At 36.6% G+C, this 21534-nt stretch overlaps 1 protein-coding gene across 3 annotated transcripts in view; it reads left to right on the forward strand.

The window, feature by feature from the left end:
- The window catches only part of CCDC18 (coiled-coil domain containing 18), a 109479-nt gene extending 88199 nt beyond the window's left edge, over positions 1 to 21280 (forward strand). For all 3 annotated transcript variants that reach the window (XM_037045507.1, XM_037045508.1, XM_037045509.1), the window contains 2 exons: positions 7109 to 7564; positions 21131 to 21280. In XM_037045507.1, coding sequence (XP_036901402.1) covers positions 7109 to 7564; positions 21131 to 21145 — 471 coding nt within the window. In that variant the 3' untranslated portion in view covers positions 21146 to 21280. The remainder of the gene's footprint in view (positions 1 to 7108; positions 7565 to 21130) is intronic.
- Positions 21281 to 21534: the final 254 nt, after the last annotated feature.

Raw genomic sequence — 21534 nt, forward strand, 5'->3', positions numbered from 1 at the left:
GAATAAACAGTAGGTTAAATGAAGCAGAGGATTGAATCAGTAATTTGGAAGACAAGGCATGAAAAAACACACAGGCAGAGCAGCAAAAAGAAAAAAGAATGTAAAAAATGATAGCTTAAGAAACATTTTGGACAACATGAAGTATAACAACATCTGCATCATGGGAATACCAGAAGGATAAGAGTGAGAAAGAGATCGAAAACCTATTTGAAGGAATAATGACTGAAAACTTCCCTAATCTAGTAAAGGAAAGAGAAACACAAGTCCAGGAAGCTCAGAGAGTCCCAAACAAGCTGGACCCAAAGAGAACTACACTGAGATGCTTCATAATTACTATATTTTGCTGTGTATAATGAGTGTCCATGTTTTGTGTGCATTATACATGAAGTATGCCTATATATAATGCGAATCCTTATTTTTCCTCAAAAATTTGGGTGAAAAAATTATGAAGTATACATGGCAAAATACAGAAAAATGACAAACCATAAAGAAAAGGAGAGAATCTAAGCCCTGGATGGTATAGCTCAGTGGATTGAGCACAGGCCTGCAAACCACATGATCGCAGTTCTATTCCCAGTCAGGGCACATGCCTGGGTTGCAGGCCAGTTCCCAGCAGGGCACTCATGAGAGGCAACCATACATTGATATTTATCTCCTTCTTCCCTTCCTCTCTAAAGAAATAAAATCTTAAAAAAAAAAAAGAAAAAGGAGAGAATTCTAAAAGCTGCAAGAGAAAAACAGGTAATTACACACAAGGGAACACAAATTAAACTCTCTGATCTCTCAAAGGAAACATTTCGGGCCAGAAGAAAGTGACATGAAATATTTAAGGTAATGAAAAGTAAGGGCCTACAACCAAGGCTACTTTACCCAGCAAGTCTATCATTTAAAATTGAAGGAGATGGCCCTGGCTGGTATGGCTCAGTGGATTGAGTGCCAGACTGTGAAGCAAAGGGTTGCTGGTTCAATTCCCAGTCAGGGCACATTCCTGGGTTGTGGGCTAGGTCCCCAGTAGGGGACACATGAGAGGCAACCACACATTGATGTTTTTCTCCCTCTCTTTCTCCTCTTCCCCTTTCTCTAAAAATAAGTAAAATCTTAAAAAAAAATTGAAGGAGAAATAAGGGACTTCCTAGACAAGAAAAAGCTAAGAGCGTGTTAACACCAAACCAGTACTATAACAAATGTTAAAGGGCCTGCTTTAAGAAGAAGGAAGAGGAGGAGGAGAGGGAGGGAGAAAAGCCTAACAACAAAATGACACTAACATGTGTACCTATCAATAATCACCTTAATAAATGGCTTAGATGCTGCAACCAAAACATATACAGTAACAGAAAACCAGACCCATATGTATATATATATGCTGCCTCCAGGAGACCCATCTCAGATTGAAAGATAAAAACTAAAAGGGATGGAAAAAGATATTTCATTGCAAGTGGAAAAGAAAAAAGCTGTGGTAGCAGTACTTGCATGTGACAAAACAGACTTTAAAACCAAGGCTATAATAGTAAGAAACAGAAGGACACTACATAATGAAAAAGGGATTAGTCCAGTAAGAAGATATAACCCTACTAAACATTTATGCATATAACATAGGAGCACCTAAATATGTAAAGTAAATCTTGATGGACATAAATGGAGAGATCAACAGAAATACAGTCATAGTTGGGGATTTTAACACCCCATTGACTTCAGTGAATAGATCTTCCAAACAGAAAATCAGGAAAGAGACAGCAGCCTTAAATTAGATTTAATTGATATCTTCAGAGCATTTCATTCTAAAGCAGCAGAATGTACATATGTTTCAAGTGCACATGGAACATTTTCTAGGATAGACCACATGTTAAGACACAAAACAAGTCTCAATAAATTTAAGAAGATTGAAATTATATGAAACATCCTCTCTGACTACAATATTATGAAACTACAAATAAATCACAAGAACGCTGAAAAACATGCAAAGACATTGAACATGTTATTATACAATGAATGGGTCAACAAAGAGATCAAGGAAGAAATCAAAAAAATACCTTGAAACAAAAGAAAATGAGGAGAGAACAATCCAAAATCTGTGTGACATAGGTAAAGCAATAGTAAGAGGTAAGTTCATAGCATTACAGGACTGTAGCAAACAAAACAAAACAAAACAGACAAACAACAAAAAGATCAAGTAATCTAAATTTACCCTTAAAGGAACTTGAAAAAGAACAACAAACAAAACCCAAAGTCAATAGAATGAAGGAAGATCAGAGCAAAAAATAAATAAGATAGAGTCTAAAAAAGTGTTATAAAAGATCAGTTGAGCTCTGGCTGGTATAGCTCAGGGGATTGAGTGTGGGCTGTGAACCAAAGGGTCACCAGTTCAATTCCCAGTCAGGGCACATCCTTGGATTGTGGGCCATGTCCCCAGTACAGGGCACATGAGAGGCAACCACACCTCAATATTTCTGTCCTCTAAAAATGAGTAAATAAAATTTTTTAAAAAGATCAATGAATCCAAGAGCTGGTTCTTTGAAAAGCTAACAAGATTAATGAACCTTTAACCAGACTCATCAAGAAAAAAAGAGAGGACACAAATGAATACAGTCACAACTGGAAGAGGAGAAATAACGACAGACATCAAAGAAAAACAAAGGGCTGTAAGGAAATATTATGAACAACTATATGCCAATAAACTGGACAACCTGGACCAATGGATAACATCTTAGAAACACAATCTTCCAAAGCTAAATCAAGAACAATCTTCCTGAATAGGAAGATTATAGCTAGGGAAATTGAAGCAGTAATCAAAAAACTCCCAACAAAAATTAGCCCTGGAACCGATGGTTTCACAGATGAATTTTACCAAACATTCCAAGAAAAACTAGCACCTTTGCTTCTCAAACTATTTCAAAAAATTAAAGAGGAGAGAAGGCTCCCATGTTCATTCTATTAGGCCAGCATTATCCTAATACCAAAACCAGATAAAGACACTACAAAAAAATAAAATAATAGACCCTTATCCTTGGTGAATTTAGATGCTCAAATCCTCAATAAAATATTAGCAAACCAAATACAGTAATGCGTCAAAAAGATCATACACCATGATCAGGGGACTTCCAGCGAAGAGGGAGGTGTAGGTAGACACACTGCCTCCTCGCACAGCCGAAATAAGCACAACAACAATTTAAAAACAAAATAACAACCAGAACTGACAGAAAATTGAACTGTATGGAAGTCGGACAACCAAGGAGTTAAAATAGACACATTCATCCAGACCGTTAGGCAGGGCAGAGTTGGGCAGCTGAGCGGAGAGGGGTTGTGGCACAAAAAGTGGTGGTACTGGGTGCATAAGGCAACCCAGGCGTGTAGGCGGTGGTGGCCAGACCCCAAGCACAGGGTGGCAGCAGGCAGACCCAGCAAGGTGCCAGTTGTGAAGTGAGGCAGATGGCTAACTGGATGGTCCCACATTCATGTGCAGATAAACCAGGCAAAACTGGGTAGCAAGATAGACCATGCAACCCAGAGTCCCAGTGCCAGGAAATAAAGCCTCAAAACATGAATTGAACACACCTGTGGTGGTTGAGGTGCACGGAGAAACTCCCAACCTCACAACAGGAGACTTCATTGGGGAGACCCACAGGGTACTAGAACATACAGAAGCCCACCCACATGGGAATCAGCACCAGAAGGGCCTAGTTTGCTTTGGGGAAGTGGCGGAAAGGACTGAAAACCGACAATAAGCAGAGCAAGTGCCCTTGTTCCCTCTGGGACTGCACCCCCACATACAGTGTCACAACCTAGCAACTGGGTTGCCCCACCCTGGTGAACATCTAAGGCTCCGTCTCTCACTATGTAACAGGCACAACAAGACAAAATAAATGGCCCAAATGGAAGAACAGATCAGAGCTCCACAACAAATACAACTGAGTGATGAAGAGATAGCCAACCTATCAGATGCACAGTTCAAAGCACTGGTGATCAGGATGGTCACAGAACTGGTTGATTTTGGTCGCAAATTAGATGAAAAAATGAAGGCTACACTAAGTGAAATGAAGGAAAATGCACAGGCAACCAATAGTGATGAGAAGAAAACAGACTCAAATCAATGGAGTGGACCTGAAGGAGGAAAGAAAAAAACAAACAGAAAAAAAGGAAGAAACAAGGATTCAGAAAAATGAGAAGAGGCTTAGGAACCTCCAGGACATCTTTAAATGTTCCAACATCTGCATTATAGGGGTACCAGAGGGGAACAGAAACAGCCACAAGTGGAAAACTTATTTGAACAAATAATACAGGAGAACTTCCCCAATCTGGCAAAGGAAATAGACTTCTAGGAAGTCTAGGAAGCTCAGAGAGTCCCAAAGAAGTTGGACACAAGGAGGAACACACCAAGGCACATCATAATTATATTAGCCAAGATTACAATGAAGGAGAGAATCCTAGAAGCAGCAAGAGATAAGGCGACAGTTACCTACAAAGGAGTTCCCATCAGACTGTCAGCTGATTTCTCAAAAGAGACATTACAGTCAAGAAAGGCTGGAAAGAAGTATTCCAAGTCATGAAATCCAAAGACTTACATCCAAGATTGCTCTATCCAGCAAAGCTTTCATTTAGAATGGAAGGACAGATAAAGCACTTCTCAGATAAGGTCAAGTTCAAGGAGTTCATCAACAACAAGCCCTTATTATATGAAATGTTAAAAGGACTTATCTAAGAATAAGATAAAAGATATGAACAGTGAAAGGACAGCAAACTCACAGTTATTAACAACCACACCTAAAACAAAAGCAAACCAAGAGGACAGCTAGATCAGGAGTGGAGCCACAGAAATGGAGATCACATGGGAGGTTAGCAACAGGGGAGTGGGAAGAGGAGAAGGGGGGAGAAGGTAGAGAGAATAAGTAGCATAGATGGTGGGAAGAAAATAGACGGGGCGGGCAAGAGTAGTGTGGGAAATGTAGAAGCTAAAGAACTTATGACACATGGACATAACTAAAGAGGGAGAATGTAGGTGGAAGGGGGATGAAGCTGGGAAAGGGGACAGCTGTAATGGCATAATCAATAAAATATATTTTTTAAAAACTTCACTGTGAAAAATTGACTAAAATTTGAAAGATTCTGTGTTGTGTATTTCTTGTTACAGTCGTTATCTCTGCCCATTTGTTAGATATTATCAATGAAATAAATACAATTGCATTGCTCTTATCTATTATTCAGAAGTTTTAAGTTCAACTACCTTGAAAATTACCAAAATAGCAGCAGTTATAAAATGAACTATTTATATAGAGATTGTAGAACATGTTTCATGATTAGCTAATATTCCAGTCAGAAAATAGAATTTCTTTGTTTCCTGACACTACTCTCAAAGTCAATGTGAACTGGCTCTAAATCTAGGCTGAAAAGGAGTTTAAGAGAATAAGAGAGAAAGAAATAAGAAAAACTAATAGAAGAACAGAAGCTGGCATAACTATAACAGTTAGAGGTAGCTATAAATAATGGAAAGCATTTCCATTAATAGCAACATTAAATACAGAGAACAGAAACAGGAGCAAGAGAGAGGAGAATAACAGCACTGGAAGCAATTGATCTTTCCATCTCACTTCCTTTGGTACCCTAACAAATGCCTAGTATTTGAGTGCAAGTGGGGCCAGAGCAAAGCTAAGACCATTTTTTGAGAGCCCTAAAGACATCATTATATTATGGCACACTGCAATAATGATTACAACAGTGACCTTCTTTGAGTCTATATATTTAGTATAGTACATTTTATTATAAAAGTTAGATGTTAAACTGTAAGTTAAATGAAATCCTACTTTCTGAGATACTATATTTCTCAATTATGGCTAGATAACACACAAGAGTTTTAAAAAAAAAAAACTCTTCACATTCACTGGCCAGCGTGGCTCAGTTGGTTGGCCGTCATCGCCAGTTCAATTCCCAGTTAGGAAGTTTGGTTCCTGAGTTGCAGGTCTGGTCCCAGTTGGGGCATGTGCAAGAGGAAGCTGATCATTTTTTCTCTCTCACATCGATGTTTCTCTCCCTCTCTCTTGCCTTCCCTTCCCCTCTCTCTCAAATTAATGAGCATGTCCTCTGGCGAAGATAAAAGAAAAAACTCCTCACTTAACCCTTATATATATATAAACTCTATAACTACTGTATTAATTATAATTATAAGGATGTGAATACAAGACTTACTACAAAAAAATGGCCGTCTAGCCATTTATAAAGTTAATCTGGGTAAAGTGATATAAAGACTTCGAAGAACTGGAATATACGTTAAATTTTCATTTTGTAATGTACCCTGTGATTCTGACACTTCTGAACCGTATTTTTAGGAAAATGGAAAGTATCAGAGTAAAAGTAGCTGATTTAGAAATTTGTATCTTATGGATACTCATAAGAAAGGAGAATGTAGTTGAACTGGAGTCTACTACACATATTACTGACTTTTAAAATTAAAATGTCTTCTCTTAATTTTCTTAGGCAGTATGATTTTTGAATGTATACAGACTTATTCTTAGGATGGCCTAATTGGGCCAGAAGGCCCAAATGAAGGATATAAAAATAATAGAAATGAAAAGTTCCTTTAATAAGGATTAATTTATTAAATATTATTAATCACTTTATAATAGATGTTTTTTGAAAAATGTCTAGCATACTAAAGCTTTCTTGTAATGAAGACATATAAAGCAGAGTAGGAGCTAATATACATTTATTTCCTACTAGAAATTCTGAAGAGAGTTGTTTTCTTGTGTGTGTATATACATTAGGTGAACAAAAGATAGTGTGTCTTTACAATTTGTAGAGAAATTTTTAGGTGCAATATTTAAGTCTTGACTAGAAAGTGATATTGCCATTAACACCAAGAAGAAAAAAATTCTTTAAGGGAAATCTAGTTTTTATGGAATTACTTAGGATAGTTTAAACATACTTCAAGTGAAATTATGTAATTGTCCAAAAATGAAGGATTGAAATAGAGCTGAGAAAACCCATATGAGTTGTTATAAAAGGAATTACTATGCTGGAAGGAAGGTTGACTAAGACGACTGATAAGAGTCTGGGATTTTCTAAGTAATTCACTTAACAATGTGTATTGAGCACCTACTGTGTACCAATTTTTCTACAGGAATCAGAATTAACCAGATTACAAGCCAAAATTTCTAGACATGAAAAGGCAGAAGACATCAAATTTCTCCCAGCCCCATTTTCATCTCCAGTAGCAATTCCTGGCATTCAAGATCCAAAATATGCTCACACAGCTTTTTTCAAGTGTAGAAAACTACGTCGCTCTATTAGTGCCAGTGACCTTAGTTTTAAAACTCATGGTGATGAAGATCTTTCTGAAGAATTACTACAGGACTTAAAAAAAATGCAATTAGGACAAACTTCAACATTAGAAGAAAGCCAGAAGGATCTGACTTATACCCAGTCAGACTCATTTAAACCTCTCACATATGACCTAGAAGATGACAGCTCTGAGAATAATGACTTCAGTACTCTCAGTGGAATGCTAAGATACATAAACAAAGAAGTGAGACTATTAAAAAAGTCTTCTATGCAAACAGGTGCTGATTTAACTCAGGTATGTATTTCATACATTGGGAGTTATAATAATTTATCTCTATTGAATATCATTTTATTGTAGAAAATTCATATACTTAAATGCAGCATGCCATTAGATTATGTATGCAAATATTGTAAGTACAAAAAAAATTCACTCAAGTTTGGAATGCTTTTACAACAAAGTAGAGTTGAAAATTTAGCTTTGAAAAGTAACTTTTGCTAAAATAGTTTGCAAAATAACTATTTGCTAAAATAACTTTTGCAAAAATCAATATATTTGATTAAATATAATCTCTGATTAAATAACTGATTCTTCCTCATGTTAGGAAAGTATTTGTAACTGTAGAATATTAAAAAACATCTTTGGAGCTTGAAAATTAGTTTGTTTCTAGACTTCCTGCAAACCATTGTAGTAAAAATGAAAATAACTTGTGTTTAGTTCATAAACTTCCACAGTGGCTCATAATATATCATTCACATGATTTATCTACTCCCTTTATTCTTTGAGCATATCAGCCTGTATAGGGAACTTTGCTCCTACTACACTCAACAATGTGTATAAGCATATGGAAATAAAGAATCTCTTCCAGGTAATTTAGCTTTTTTTAAGTACTTATTTGTCTCATTTTCAAACACATCAAAATAGGGTTAGTGGCCTAATCAATTTAAAAAGTGTTTTTAGAATGGATCCAAGACAAAAACTTTTGGAGTTTCTTTATATTTCTTCATATTCATTCCTTACATTACAAAGAGCTTAATCTACTATTTATAAATAGAAAACTATATAAATGTAATAATATTGTGGGTAAAACAAAATTTGCACATTATGAAATTGTGGTATAATAATTAAGACAATCTTCTATAAAGCCTGATAAAATGTTTTTATCTAGCCTTTAAAATTATAGTTGTGCTTTCTGTATGTCATTTATTTAGCCATTTGATTAATTTATAATTTATTGAGTATCTTTTTGTATAATCAGGCATTAGGATTATAGAAATAAATAAAAATGACCAAGAACCTATCCAAACAGAATTTATATTTTAGTGGAGAGACTATCAATAAACAAGTAAATAGGTATATGTTCCAAAGCCAAGTGAAAGTGTTATAAAGAAGTTAGTGAGATACAATGTGACAGGGGTACTGTTTTAGATAGAGTGGTCAAGAAAGACCGCACAAGAAGGCAACATTTGATCAGAGTCCTGAAGGAAGTAAGGAAGTCACTATCTCAGCGTCTAGAGGAAAAGCATTGGAGGAAAGGGAACAACAGGTACTAAAATGCTGAGGTGGTAGCATGCCTGGCATGTTCAAAAAACAGCAAGGATGTGTGTGGCTGGTTTGGTGTAAACAAGAGGAACAATAGTAAGTGATAAGTTAAGAGATAATGTTGGGGGGTGTCCTAGGGGTCTTATAGTTCCTGAAAGAAGTTTGGATTTTATTTGAAGTGTGATGGGAAGCCATTGGAGGGTTCTGCTTAGGGATATGACATGAAGATTTATTTTTTAAAGGATCACTCTGGCTCCTTTATGATGAATGGATGATAAAGGGACAAGAGCCAAGACCGTGTAGGAGGTTACTTGTAATAATCCAGGCAAGAGATGATTTTGGATAGGCAGGAGGATAGATGTAGAACTGTTGAGAATGGTTCAATTTCTGAATATATTTTGAAGGTAGAGCCAACAGGATTTGATGTAGGTTTGGAGTGAAATAGAAGTCAAGAAAGACTACAAAGATTTTGGCCAGAGTAACTGATCATTTACTGAGATGGGGGAATACTAGGAGATAAGCAGATTTGAAGGCAAAGGGAGAATCAAGAATTTGATTTTATTAGATATATTAAATTTGAGATTTCTATTAGATGTCCAAGTGGAGATGATGGATGAGAGAGATTAGTATGAAACTGAAGTTATAATTTTTAAAAGATTTTAAATTTTTATTTTTAGAGAGATGGGAAGGGAAGAAGAAAGAGAGGGAAACATTAATGTGTGGTTGCTTTTCACGTGCCCCCAATTGGGAGACCTGCCCTGCAACCTCGGCATGTGCTCTGACTGAGAATTGAACCAGCCACCCTTTGATTCTCAGGGAGGTGCTCAATCCACTGAACTACAATAGTCAGGGCTGAAGTTATAATTTTTTGTTTTAGTTTTTATTAAATTTATTGGAGTGACACCAATAAAATTTGATAGGCTTCAAATGTGCAAATCTGTAATACATCATCTGGGTATTGCATTGTGTGTTCACCACTCAAAGTCAAATCTCCTTTTGTCATTATGTAGTAGACCCCCTTTACTCTTTACTAGGCTCCCCACTCTGTTTTCCTTCTGGTAACCACCATACTGTTGTCTGTGTCTGAGTTTTTGTCTGTTTGCTTGGATTACGTATACCTTTGTTGCTTTCAGTTTTATATCCCACATGTGAGTGAAATCATATGGTTCTTGACTTTTTCTGTGTGACTTATTTTGTTTAGCATGATATCCATGTTGTCACAAATGGCAGTAGGTCATCTTTTTATGGCTGAGTAGTATTCCATTGTATATATGTACCACATCTTCTTCAATCACCTATTGAAAGACATTTGCGTTGTTACTATGTCTTGGCCACCATGAGTAATGCTGCACTGAACCAGGGGTACATATCTCTATATGAATAAATGTTTTCAAGTTTTTGGGGAAGATACCCAGAAGAGGGATTGTTGGGTCTTATGGTAACTCTATTCTTAATTTTTTGAGAAACCTCGAAAAATACTGTTTTATGTAGTGGTTGTACCACTTTACATTCCTACCAGCAGTGAATGAGGGTTCCTTTATCTCCACAACTTCTCCAACACTTGTTATTACTTGTCTCTGATAACACCCTTTCTAACAGGTGTGAGGTGGTACTTCATTGTAGTTTTGATTTGCATTACCCTAATACCTAGTGTAGTTGAACATCTTTTCATTTATCTGTTGGCCATTTCTGAGTCTTTCTGGTAGAAGTGTCTATTCAGATTCTCTGCCCATTTTCTAAATGGATTTTTTGTTGTTGTTGTTGAGTTGTATAAGTTCTTTATATATTTTGGATAACCCTTAATCAGAAGTGTCATTTGTGAATGTCTTCTTGTATTTGGTTGGTTACCTTTTTGTTTTACTGATGGTTTCTTTTGCTGTGTAGAAGCTTCTTGGTTTGCTACAGTCCCATTCATTCATTTTTGCTTTTACTTCCGTTGCCTTTGAGGTCAAATTTATAAAATCCTCTATAAGATCAACTTCCATAAGTTTAGTACCTGTTTTTCTTCTATGTAATTTGTTGTTTCAGGTTTTATGTTTAGCTCTTTGATCCGTTTTGAGTTAATTTTTATATGTGGTGAGAAATTGCAGTCTCGTTTTATTCTTTTGCATGTGGCTTTCCAATTTTCTTAGCATCACTTACTGAAGACACTTTCTTTTCTGCACTGTATGTTTTTGGTTCCTTTGTTGAAAATTATTTGCCTATGCACATGTGGCTTCTGAATTCTCTTCCATTGTTCTGTGTCTGTTTTCTGCCAGTATCATGCTGTTTTTGATTACTGTTGTTATAATTTGAAGTCAAGGAGAGTGATTTCTTTGACTTTGTTCTATTTTTCAGGATTGTTTTGGCTGTTCAGGGTCCTTTGTGGTTCCATAAATCTGAGGATTTTTTGTTCTATTTCTTTTAAGAATGCCATTAAGATTTTGATGGGGATTGCATTGAATCTGTACATTGCTTTGGGTAGTGTGACCATTTTAATTATGTTGTTTCTTCCAATATGTGAACATAAAATACATTTCCATTTCTTTGTGTCTTCTTCACTTTCTTTAATAATGCCTTGTAATTTTCAGTATATAGGTCCTCACGTCCTTTGTTAAGTTTCTCCCTAAGTGTTTCATTTTATTTTTGTTGCAATTACAATTTTTTTTCATTTCTTTCTCTGAAATTGTATTGTTTATATATGGGAATGCAGTGGATTTTTGTACATTTATTTTGTATCCTGCAACTTTACTGTATTTGTTTATTGTTTCTAATAGTTTTTTGGTTGGTAAGGTTTTTTGTATAAAGAATCATATGACCTGAAAAAGTGATAATTTTACTTATTCATTACAAATTTGGATGCATTTTATTTCTTTCTCTTGCCTGATTGCTCTGGTCAGGACTTCCAGGACTATGCTAAATAACAGTGGTGAGAATGAACATTCTTGTTTTGCTCCTGACTTTAGAGGAAAATTTTTCAGTTTTTCACCATTGATTTTATTAGCTGAGGGTTTGTCATATGTAGCCTTTATTTTGTTGAAGTATTTCTATATCCAGTTTATCTAGTGTTTGAATCATAAATGGATGTTGTATCTTGTCAAATGCTTTTTCTTCATTTATTCATATGATCATATGATTTTATCTTGTATTTTGTTAGTATGGTGTATCTCATTGATTGATTTACATGTATTGAAGCATCCTGTGCCCCTGGAATGAACCCCACATGATTGTGATGTATTACCCTTTAATGTATTGTTGTATTTGATTTGCTAATATTTTGTTTAGGATTTTTGCATCTGTATTAATGAGAGATATCAGTGTATAGTTTTCTTTTCTGTGTGTTTTCCTTGCCAATTTTGGGTTCAGGGTAATGTTTGCCTCATAAAATATGTTAGGAAGTATTACCTCTTGAATTTACTGGAAGAATTTGAGAAGGATAGGTATTAAATCTTGACTGTTTTATAGAATTTACTAGTGAAGCCATCGGGTCCTGGATTTTTACTTTTGGGGATGTTTTTCATGATTGTTTCAATTTTCTTACTGTTGGTTGGTCTATTTAAATGTTCCAGTTCTTTGTGATTCATTCTAGGAAGGTTATATATTTCTAAGAACTTGTCTATTTCTTCTAGGTTATTGAATTAGATGGCATATAGTCTTTCATAGCATTCATATATGAACCTTTGTATTTCTGTGGTGTCCATCGTAACTTCTCTTTCATTTCAGATTTTGAGTCTTTTGTCTCTTCCTTAGTGAGTCTAGCCAGAGATTTGTCAATTTTATTAATCTTTAAAAAAAGCCAGCTGTCTGTTGCATTAATTTTTTGTATTGTGTTTTTGTTCTCTATTTTATTTGATTAATTCTGCTCTAATTTTATTATCTCATTTCTTCTGTCGACTTTGGGCTGCACTTGTATTTTTTAGTTCTTTAAGAGGTATTGTTAAATTATTTGGCATTTTTCTTGTTTGTTTTTTTTCTTTGAGGATATTATTCTCACTTTTCTGTTGAGGTAATACAGGTGCAGAAAACTGAAATAACTTACCCAATATTATAGTTAATAAAGGGCAAAGCCAAGTGGTCTTTTTAAAAAAAATTTAATATATTTTACTGATTATGCTATTACAGTTGTCTCATTTTTTCTCCACTTTATGTCCCTCTGCCCTGCATCGCCCCTCCCACTAGCACTCCCCCACCTTAGTTCATGTATGTGAATTGTACATATAAGTTCTTTGGCTTCTACATTTCCAGTACTATTCTTAACTTCTCCCTGTCTGTTGTATAACTACCATTTATACTTCTTATTCCCTGTACCTTATCCCCCATTCTCCCCACTCCACCTTCCCTCTGATAACCCTCTGTGTGATCTTCATTTCTGTGATTCTGTTCTTGTCCTAGTTGTTTGCTTAGTTTGTTTTAGTTTTTAGGTTCAGTTGTTAATAATTGCGAGTTTGTTGTCATTTCACTATTCATATTTTTTATCTTCTTTTTCTTATTTTTTTAAATAAATTTTATTGATTATACCATTACAGTTGTTCTATTCCCCCCCTTTATTCCCCTCCACCCGCACACTCCCTCCCCCAGTTATTCTCCCCTCCTTAGTTTATAACCACGGGTCTCAATTTCTTTAGATTCTATATTTCCCCCACTATTCTCGCCCTCCCCCCTATCTATTTTCTACCTACCATCTATGCTATTTTCTGTGCCTTCTCCCCCCTTCTCCTCCTCCCACCCCCCTGTTTCTAACCCTCCATGTGTTCTTCATTTCTATGGTTCCACTCCTGATCTAGCTGTCCTCTTGCTTTGCTTTTGTTTTAGGTGTGGTTGTTAATAGATAGGGGCCACGAGGCAAGGAATGTGGGCAGCCTCCACTGGGACAGGGGTAGCACGTGTTCTAGGGCAGACAAACAGGTGACGAGTGATGACGCTGCTTCTTATAAAAGCGCATCATCTCTTTTTTCACCTGTTGTTACAACTCGGATATTCTGACGCCAATGCTGTCTGGATGATAAAAGAGGGCGTAACAGTGTCTCCGCAAAGGTTAAAAATGCATCTCATTATTTTACACCGATGAATCAATGGTGAATTATCAGGGAACAATTATTCACTGTTAAATAACACAATACTAACAAAAATGTTATAAAAATCACACAAAGAGTATTTATATAAATATATATATATACACACACACACACATATTTGAAACTTTCCTCTTTTACCCCAGTTTCCCCTACACATCTATCTGCCTGCAGGTGTTTAGAATTTATTTCAGAAAGTGCAAGACACAGAGCAGCAAGTGATGATCAGCTGTTGATCGTGGAACAGGACCCAGGAGGAGGATGACAGGCTCAAAAGTCAGGTTTTTCTCAATTTCTTTAGCTCCCACTGAGTGTATCAAAGTCTAAAAATTTCAGATCTCAGAATTCTCTCAGTGTGNAGTGAATGTGCGACCTTGGTCAGTCTGCCCCGCACCCCGACTGGTTCCGGGCTGCCTGCGTGCCTAGGTCGGGGGATCTGTCCTGCCCGACCCAGCTCCGCTGCTGGCTCCGCCTCTCTTACCGTCCCTGTTGAACAGTTCGTAGCTGTGGGACTTCCGTATAATTCTGTTTTCTGGTCTTTGGGTGTGTCCTAGTTCTCCAAAACTTTTGTTGTATTCAAACTTGGTTGTGGGAGAAGGCAAAGTGTTTCCGCCTATGCCTCCATCTTGGCGGAAGTCCTATCTTCTTTTTCTTAGATAAGTCCCTTTAACATTTCATATAAGGGCTTGGTGATGGTGAACTCTTTTAACTTGACCTTATCTGAGAAGCACTTTATCTGCCCATCCATTCCAAATGATAGCTTTTCTGGATAGAGTAATCTTGTATGTAGGTCCTTTCCTTTCATAACTTTGAATACTTCTTTCCAGCCCCTTCTTGCCTGTAAGGTTCCTTTTGAGAAATCAGCTGACAGTCTTATGGGAACTTCTTTATAGGTATCTGTCTCCTTTTCTTTTGCTGCTTTTAAGATTCTTTCCTTTATTTTTTAAAATATTTTTATTGATTATGCTATTACAGTTTTCCCAATTTTTCCCATTTTATCCTCCCTCCACCCTGTACCCCCAACTCTCCAGCCTTTACTGCACTCAGCCTTGATGGGTGGGAGGGAGGCGAGCTGGGAGAGGCTGCTCGCTGCACTTGTGGCTTTGTTCTCCTCCCAGTAGTAGCAACTCCCAGACCTCAACCACTCACCTCTGTATCTCTACCCCTGTCACTGGGATTAGCCATAGTGTATGTGGCTAACCACTTAAAGAAAAATGCTTCTGCCTCTCCAGTTCTCAGGGCTACAGGTAATGTGCTCTGCAGCTTGAAACTCATTGCTGCAGCTTCTTCTTGGGCCGGCTGCTCACTCAGGAGGTGAGGGGATGTGACCAAACTCCATGGCTTTGTTTTTCTGCCTCACAGTGGTGGCCACCAGGCAACTGTGCTGTATCTCTGTGCTTGGTCTCCACTCTGGTCATTGGGTTCAGCTGCTGCTTGTACCAACCACTCAGGCAGGAATGCTCAGTGTATCTCTCTGCTCCTTGGGGTTGCAGGAGGTACAGGTGGCAACCTCTCCTGAGACTCACAGTGAGCTCTGGGCTGCATCTGTGGCACCCACCTGCAGGTGTTTTAATGTGCAGATATCTCAGCCATGTTTGTGTGTTAAATAGGGAATCCTTTGGTGGATCATAGCTGTTGAACTTGTAACTTCAAGGGGAGAAACCAAGGGAATCTTTCACACCACCATTCTTCTGATGTCACCTGGTTTTATTTTGAAGTTTTAAGTTTAGATAGCATCAGCATATAAGTGGTAGTTAAAGCCATAGTGCTGTATTAAATCAAGAGAATTAGTGGAGGTAGAAAAAGAAGTCCAAAAACCAAGCCTAATTTATAAAGCTAAATTGCTTTTAGTATTCAAGAAGCTAAGGACCTGATAAAGCTGAGAAGTGGTAAAAGTAAAGGAGTAAAGGAGGAAAATTAGGAAAATATAATATCCCATAAGCCAAGTGAAGAATGTGCTTTAAGTAGGAAAGAGAGATCAGCAATATCAAATGTTGCTAAAGAAAGTGGAGATTCATAATGGATGTCATATTTGATACTATGACAGCTGTTGATGTCTTTATAGGAATGACTTCCGAGTAATAGTGGGAATAAAAGCCTAACTAGAGTGTGATCAGCAGAGAATGGGAGAAGAAATGGAAATACCAAGAATAAGCAACTCTTTGGGTATAGAGTAAAGCAGAGAGATACATTGTGAAGGGAGAGTTTTTTGTTTCGTTTTTTTAGGGTAAGAGATAAACCAGCATTTTACATATTACAGTGTCCCTCTCCTATCACAGGAGTTACATTCCAGAGACCCCCCGCAATAGGTGAAAATCCACAAAGTCATGGCATTATATTTATTTTATTATTTATATATATTTTAAGGCTTTATAAACCTTTCCTACACCCTATAAACCTTTCCCACACTCTTATAAACACTTTATATGCTCTTAAACACTTTCTACACTCTTAAACCTACATAATTTTAACAACATATAAAATTCTATATGGGTACTCATCAGTGAAGTATACAGTCGTCCCTTGCTATATCACAGTCCACTTATTGTGGCTACACCGTATTGTGGGTTTTACTGTAGTAGAAATGATCCAGTAGACGGGAAACTGATAATTCAAGACAGAGTGTGGAAGGAATAAATTCCTTAAGGTAGGCTGAAGGAGAAATGATCCAGTAGAGAAGCACAGTTGGCCCTGAATAAAAGGCCAGTCCACTGCAGTGGGAAAGAAGGTAGACTGCATGGGTCCAGAAACTCGGGAAGAGGAAGATTTGGTGGGAAGGGAAGACTTTCTTTATTGATTGCTTTTATTTTCTTAATGAAATAAGAAATGTTATCATCTATGACAGGGTGAGATTTTGGAGGTTTAAGAACAGGAAAGATAGATGAAGTAGTTATCTTGGAGAGGACAGTATAAATGGGCTAGAGAAGTCTAGTAAGATTACCTGGCAGGTAGTTTTGTTGTATGGAATGGCCCTGAAAAATATACAACATCTGACATCTTTTTGTTCCTGTGTGTTATGTGCCAGCTGCGGGATGTCTCTTTCTCCCCATCATAGTGACAACCAAAAAGTACTCTTACAAATTTCCAGAATGTTCTCTAGGGAAGAGTACTACTGCTCCCTTTAAGACTTCTGCTGTATATCAATGGCCCTTAGAGACTTTGGTATGCAAGAGTCTTTGGTGTGCAAAGTAACTTCCTAAAATCTGTGCTAAACCTTCTAAGGATGAGTGTAGCCAGTTCTATTTTTGGTAAAATAGAACTTAATTTATTGTATATAGGATAAATTTGATAAGCACAGTGACAGATTGTGATCATTAAAATACATGGCATTTACTGTATGCTGGGCACTATTATAAATGCTCTAAAGAAATCAACTCATTTAATCTTTATCAACAACTCTGTGATATGTACCATTATTCTAATAGTACCAAATAGTTCTGTTGTAGTGGGTACTGTTATATAGATGAGAAAACTGAGCCTCTGTCCTTAACCTCTGTTGATATCCTATTTATATAATTGTATTTATATTTTCTTCAGTACTGTCTAATTAAATAGCTTGGTCTTGCAACTGCTTAGTCAATTAAGAGAGTGTGACTTAAAAAGTTAGTATATAACTGATAGAATGATTTCTCATCATATAGGCCATTGGAATAGAGAGATGATTTGAATATTTCAAGGTATTTTTTTCTATTTTGTTATCACAGAAGCTCAGTACTAAATTAAAATATTCAAATACTGTAGCCAGTTCTTAAGAAAATCCAGCCAAAGTTAAATTCTATACACAAACGGTTTTATTGCTAGTAATACTCTACTGAGTTTTAAATTTGCGTTAACCATGGTCAGTACTCATAATTTTAAGCTCACATGGGACTGTCATAGTTCATGAGCCTCAAATACATTACCTGTGTTGACTTAATTTTGTCTTGGATAAAAGGGACTTGCTCTTTGGGTTACTCAGAACTCAATTTATTGTTCCTTCAAGATCCATGCTGGGATTTATGCATGACAAATGCTTATCTGTGGGTTTTACTTAATTCCCTGGAGGTCATTACTTGTATATTATACCTTAATCTTAAGGGAAAGGTAACAAAGACATCTCATTGCTTTTTCTGTATGGCCTTCATTTTTTTCTTTTTTAGTTTCACTTTTTGTTTGTTTGGTTTTTTTTTCTTTAAATCCTCATGGAGGATATGCCTGTTGATTTTTTTAGAGAGAGAGGGAGGTCAGGAGAGAAAAATATCCATGCGAGAAAGAAACATCGATTGGTTGCCTCCCGTATGTGCCCTGACCAGGACAGAACCTGAAACCTTCTGGTGTACGGGGTGATGCTCCAACCAACTGAGCCACTTGGCCAGGGCCACTGTTGGGTTTTATTTTAATGGAAGGTGAGAAAATTCAGGATGAAGATTGCTACTGTTGAAATTTTGACCTAGTGGTTTTACTATTCATGGTCACTTACATGTACATTGTATTAGTAAACGTGTATTGCTCTGTAAAATTTTACAAGAGATATCTTAAATTGGGTTGTAAAACCATTATCTGCAGCAGGGGTGTCTAACCTTTTGGTGTCTCCTGGCCACACTGGAAAAAGAGTTGTCTTGAGCTACACATTAAATACATTGTAACACGTAATCACAAAAAAATCACATAATGTTTTAAGTCAATTTACAATTTTGTGTTGGGCCTCATTCATAGATTTCCTATGCTACATGCAGCCTGTGGGCCACAGGTTGGACACAGGCTAGTCCTGGTCCTCAGCTTATTCACCCACTACTAAAGTATAACATTGCATTGGTCTCTGATTCATAAGAAGAATTTTTAAACTCTTTTAAGCCCAGGAAACTATTGTTCAAATGAAATGTTATAAAGAAATCCAAATATGTCAATCAGATGCAAAGGTAATTTATTTGATTGAGGGAGGATTGTGCCTGATCTTTATACAGTTACTTGCTCACCCTATTTCATGGCTGCTTATGCAGACTCCAGGGCAGCCCTGGATTAACCTTTCAGGAAAATAAACACAGTTTAGGATCCCAAGGGAAGTGGAGCACCACTGAGTTTTTTTGCCCTAGCTATCATGCCTTTAACTCTTTCACTGCCACACCTAACTAGAGTAGAATTGATGCGGACTCCAGTTCATGGGGTCTGCCACATTGTGGATGAGATAGAGAAATTCACACAGACTCCTGAGTCCGGTGGAGGAAAAGGGACAGCATGGCTTTTCTCTCAAGGGGAGAAAAAGCCTTGGCCCTTGCCTTGACCAGCCTTTATTGGGTTTCTTGGCACATTACATGATGGTCCTCATTTACTATGCACAGGTTTGCTTCAGGTGGTTACCTTTTACAGAAAACAAAGGAGGGGATGCCACTAGTCGCATCATAAAAGAAGGATATTAGCAAATGCAAAGGGAAAAGTGGTTGAACTGGTTACACTCATCCTTGGAAGGTTTAGCATGGATTTTAGGAAGTTACTTTGCAGTAAATGTTTTCTGCCTCAATTCAAGGTGAGGGAGTTTAAGCAAAAGCAAATCTCATAGAAGTCTAGGTATAGGCCTGATTCCCCATGGGAGAACCTATCCGTGGGTCATGTGTATATCTGAGTGGGAGCTGGGCCCATACCACACAGAATGGTCTCCTATATAGAATATTTTGTAATTACATTTACCAGCCATGTTCTAATTTCATTTGCTCTGTTAAAAATTCTTTTTCTTTGGTATTGTGAATGTAAAGGTTAAAAGTTTGGTTTGAGGTGTCTTCAGGTATTACATTCGTTTCTGACTCATCATATGAGTTTCACTTCTGTAGAAAGTAAAACCAGCTGGCTGAATCTAGAGAGCATTTAACTCATCAGCTGGTTTGTGTAAAGGAACCTTAAACCCATTATTATAAGAAATGGAAGGGCCAGGGGCCTGTTGAGCTGTGGTTAGGGCATCAATTGGACCTAATCAAGTCCTGCTTGAGAGAGTGCAGTCTTAAAAATTCACTGGTACAGAACATAGAAATGGGGTGTGTGAAAAGTGCTTAATAAGTGTTATTTTGGGGGGGTTGCAGCCCAAATACTAAATTTCCTAACAGTTAACTATGTTGGCAACTTCATTCACAATAAAGTTTCTAACACAGCTGTATTCTGCTTTCAGACTGAAAAAGCTTGAGAATTCATCAAATATTACACACACACAATTTTGAACTATTTCAAGACATTCACAGGCTTCAAGTTTTAGCAGTGAATTTCAACCTTTCTCATCTCATGGCGCTCATAAACTAATTACTAAAATTCTATAGCATACCAAAAAATACATTTTTTCTCTGACAAAAAATAGATATAATTTTCATTCATTCACAATGAACAGCTGTTGTTGTGTTGGCTGTTGTTATTTTTTTATTTGATGATTCAGAGGAAAAGAGGTCAGTGACCCTGACTGAATAGTCAGGTATTCCATGTTTTAAAACTCACAGCACCCCTGTGCCTGCCACAACACACTGAATGAAACTCGCTGGGTTAAAGCAGTGGCGATGTTGTGAATACTGATTGATTAGCAAATTCATAGTTTGTTAGAGTGTTTGTGAGAAGCAGTATTTACATTTGTCTTATTTCTAAAAAGGAAAATTAATTTACAAAATATGGTCTATATACCATGCAATAACATGAAAAATAAGAATTGGGAAAATCAGCTATAGAGGGGAAAAAGCTGGAAAAAACCCAAGATGAAGCAGGAATGCAGGTAGTAAATACTTAGAGATGTGATAATGTTTTCAGGTTTTTGGCCCTACGTCCAATGTATGATGAGAGTATTTGACTTGCATTTTTAGTCTTCTGAGCTTTTTCCCTGTGTTTTTCTACTTCTTTATGTGGTGCTTCTTCTTTGTGCTAACATTTTTTCTCATTTTTCCCTTTCCTGCTCTATTTTTTCTTCTTTCTTTTCCATTGAGTTTTTTTCATGTAGTCTTCCGTCTATCTTTCTTGTGCCCTTATTTGAACTAAGTGACAACGATAGCTAAATATATTATGTTTATTATGTCCCCCGTTTTGTTTTTAAAATCAATTTAATTTAACATTGCACTCCTTTCTCACCCCCAACTATAATTATTTGCTTCTTACATTCATGTGGCCCATTATTGATTTTTTTCCAAATCATATATTTCAGTTAACTTAGAATTCCCCATTCTTGCCTTAATTTATGCTCCTGATTTGTTGTAGTAGACTTTTAATGCTAAATCAATGTAAGAGTATTTTAAGTATTAACTTACTATTTTATTTTGCATTATTCCAGGGAGAAAAATTATAATTAAAAGAAGATGTTGATGTGACGAAAAATGGGATTTTTGGTACTGTGCTGTGTTTTCTTCTTATATGTAGCTCATACTTCGGAGATGTTGTTATTTTACTGCTTTTGAATAAATTTTATATTTCAGTATTTTTATTGTTGTTCCATTACACTTGTCCCTATTTTTCCTCCATTACTCTCCCCTACCCTACCCACCCCCTATTTCAATAATTTAAAGATAAAGTTTTTTCTTCTAAAGCTTGTTTATACTTTTTCAGAAGATTAATTCCTGTTTTTCATTATTTTTGGTTTAAATTTTCTGCTTTCCTTATCTTTGCTTTTCATATAAAAATTATTGTTAAAATGCATAAGTACATTGAGTCATTTATATTTTTAATCAAACTACCATG

Source organism: Sturnira hondurensis, unplaced genomic scaffold, assembly GCF_014824575.4.
Source record: "Sturnira hondurensis isolate 20B ecotype Veracruz unplaced genomic scaffold, ASM1482457v3 Scaffold0004322, whole genome shotgun sequence".
Taxonomy (NCBI): Eukaryota; Metazoa; Chordata; class Mammalia; order Chiroptera; family Phyllostomidae; genus Sturnira; species Sturnira hondurensis.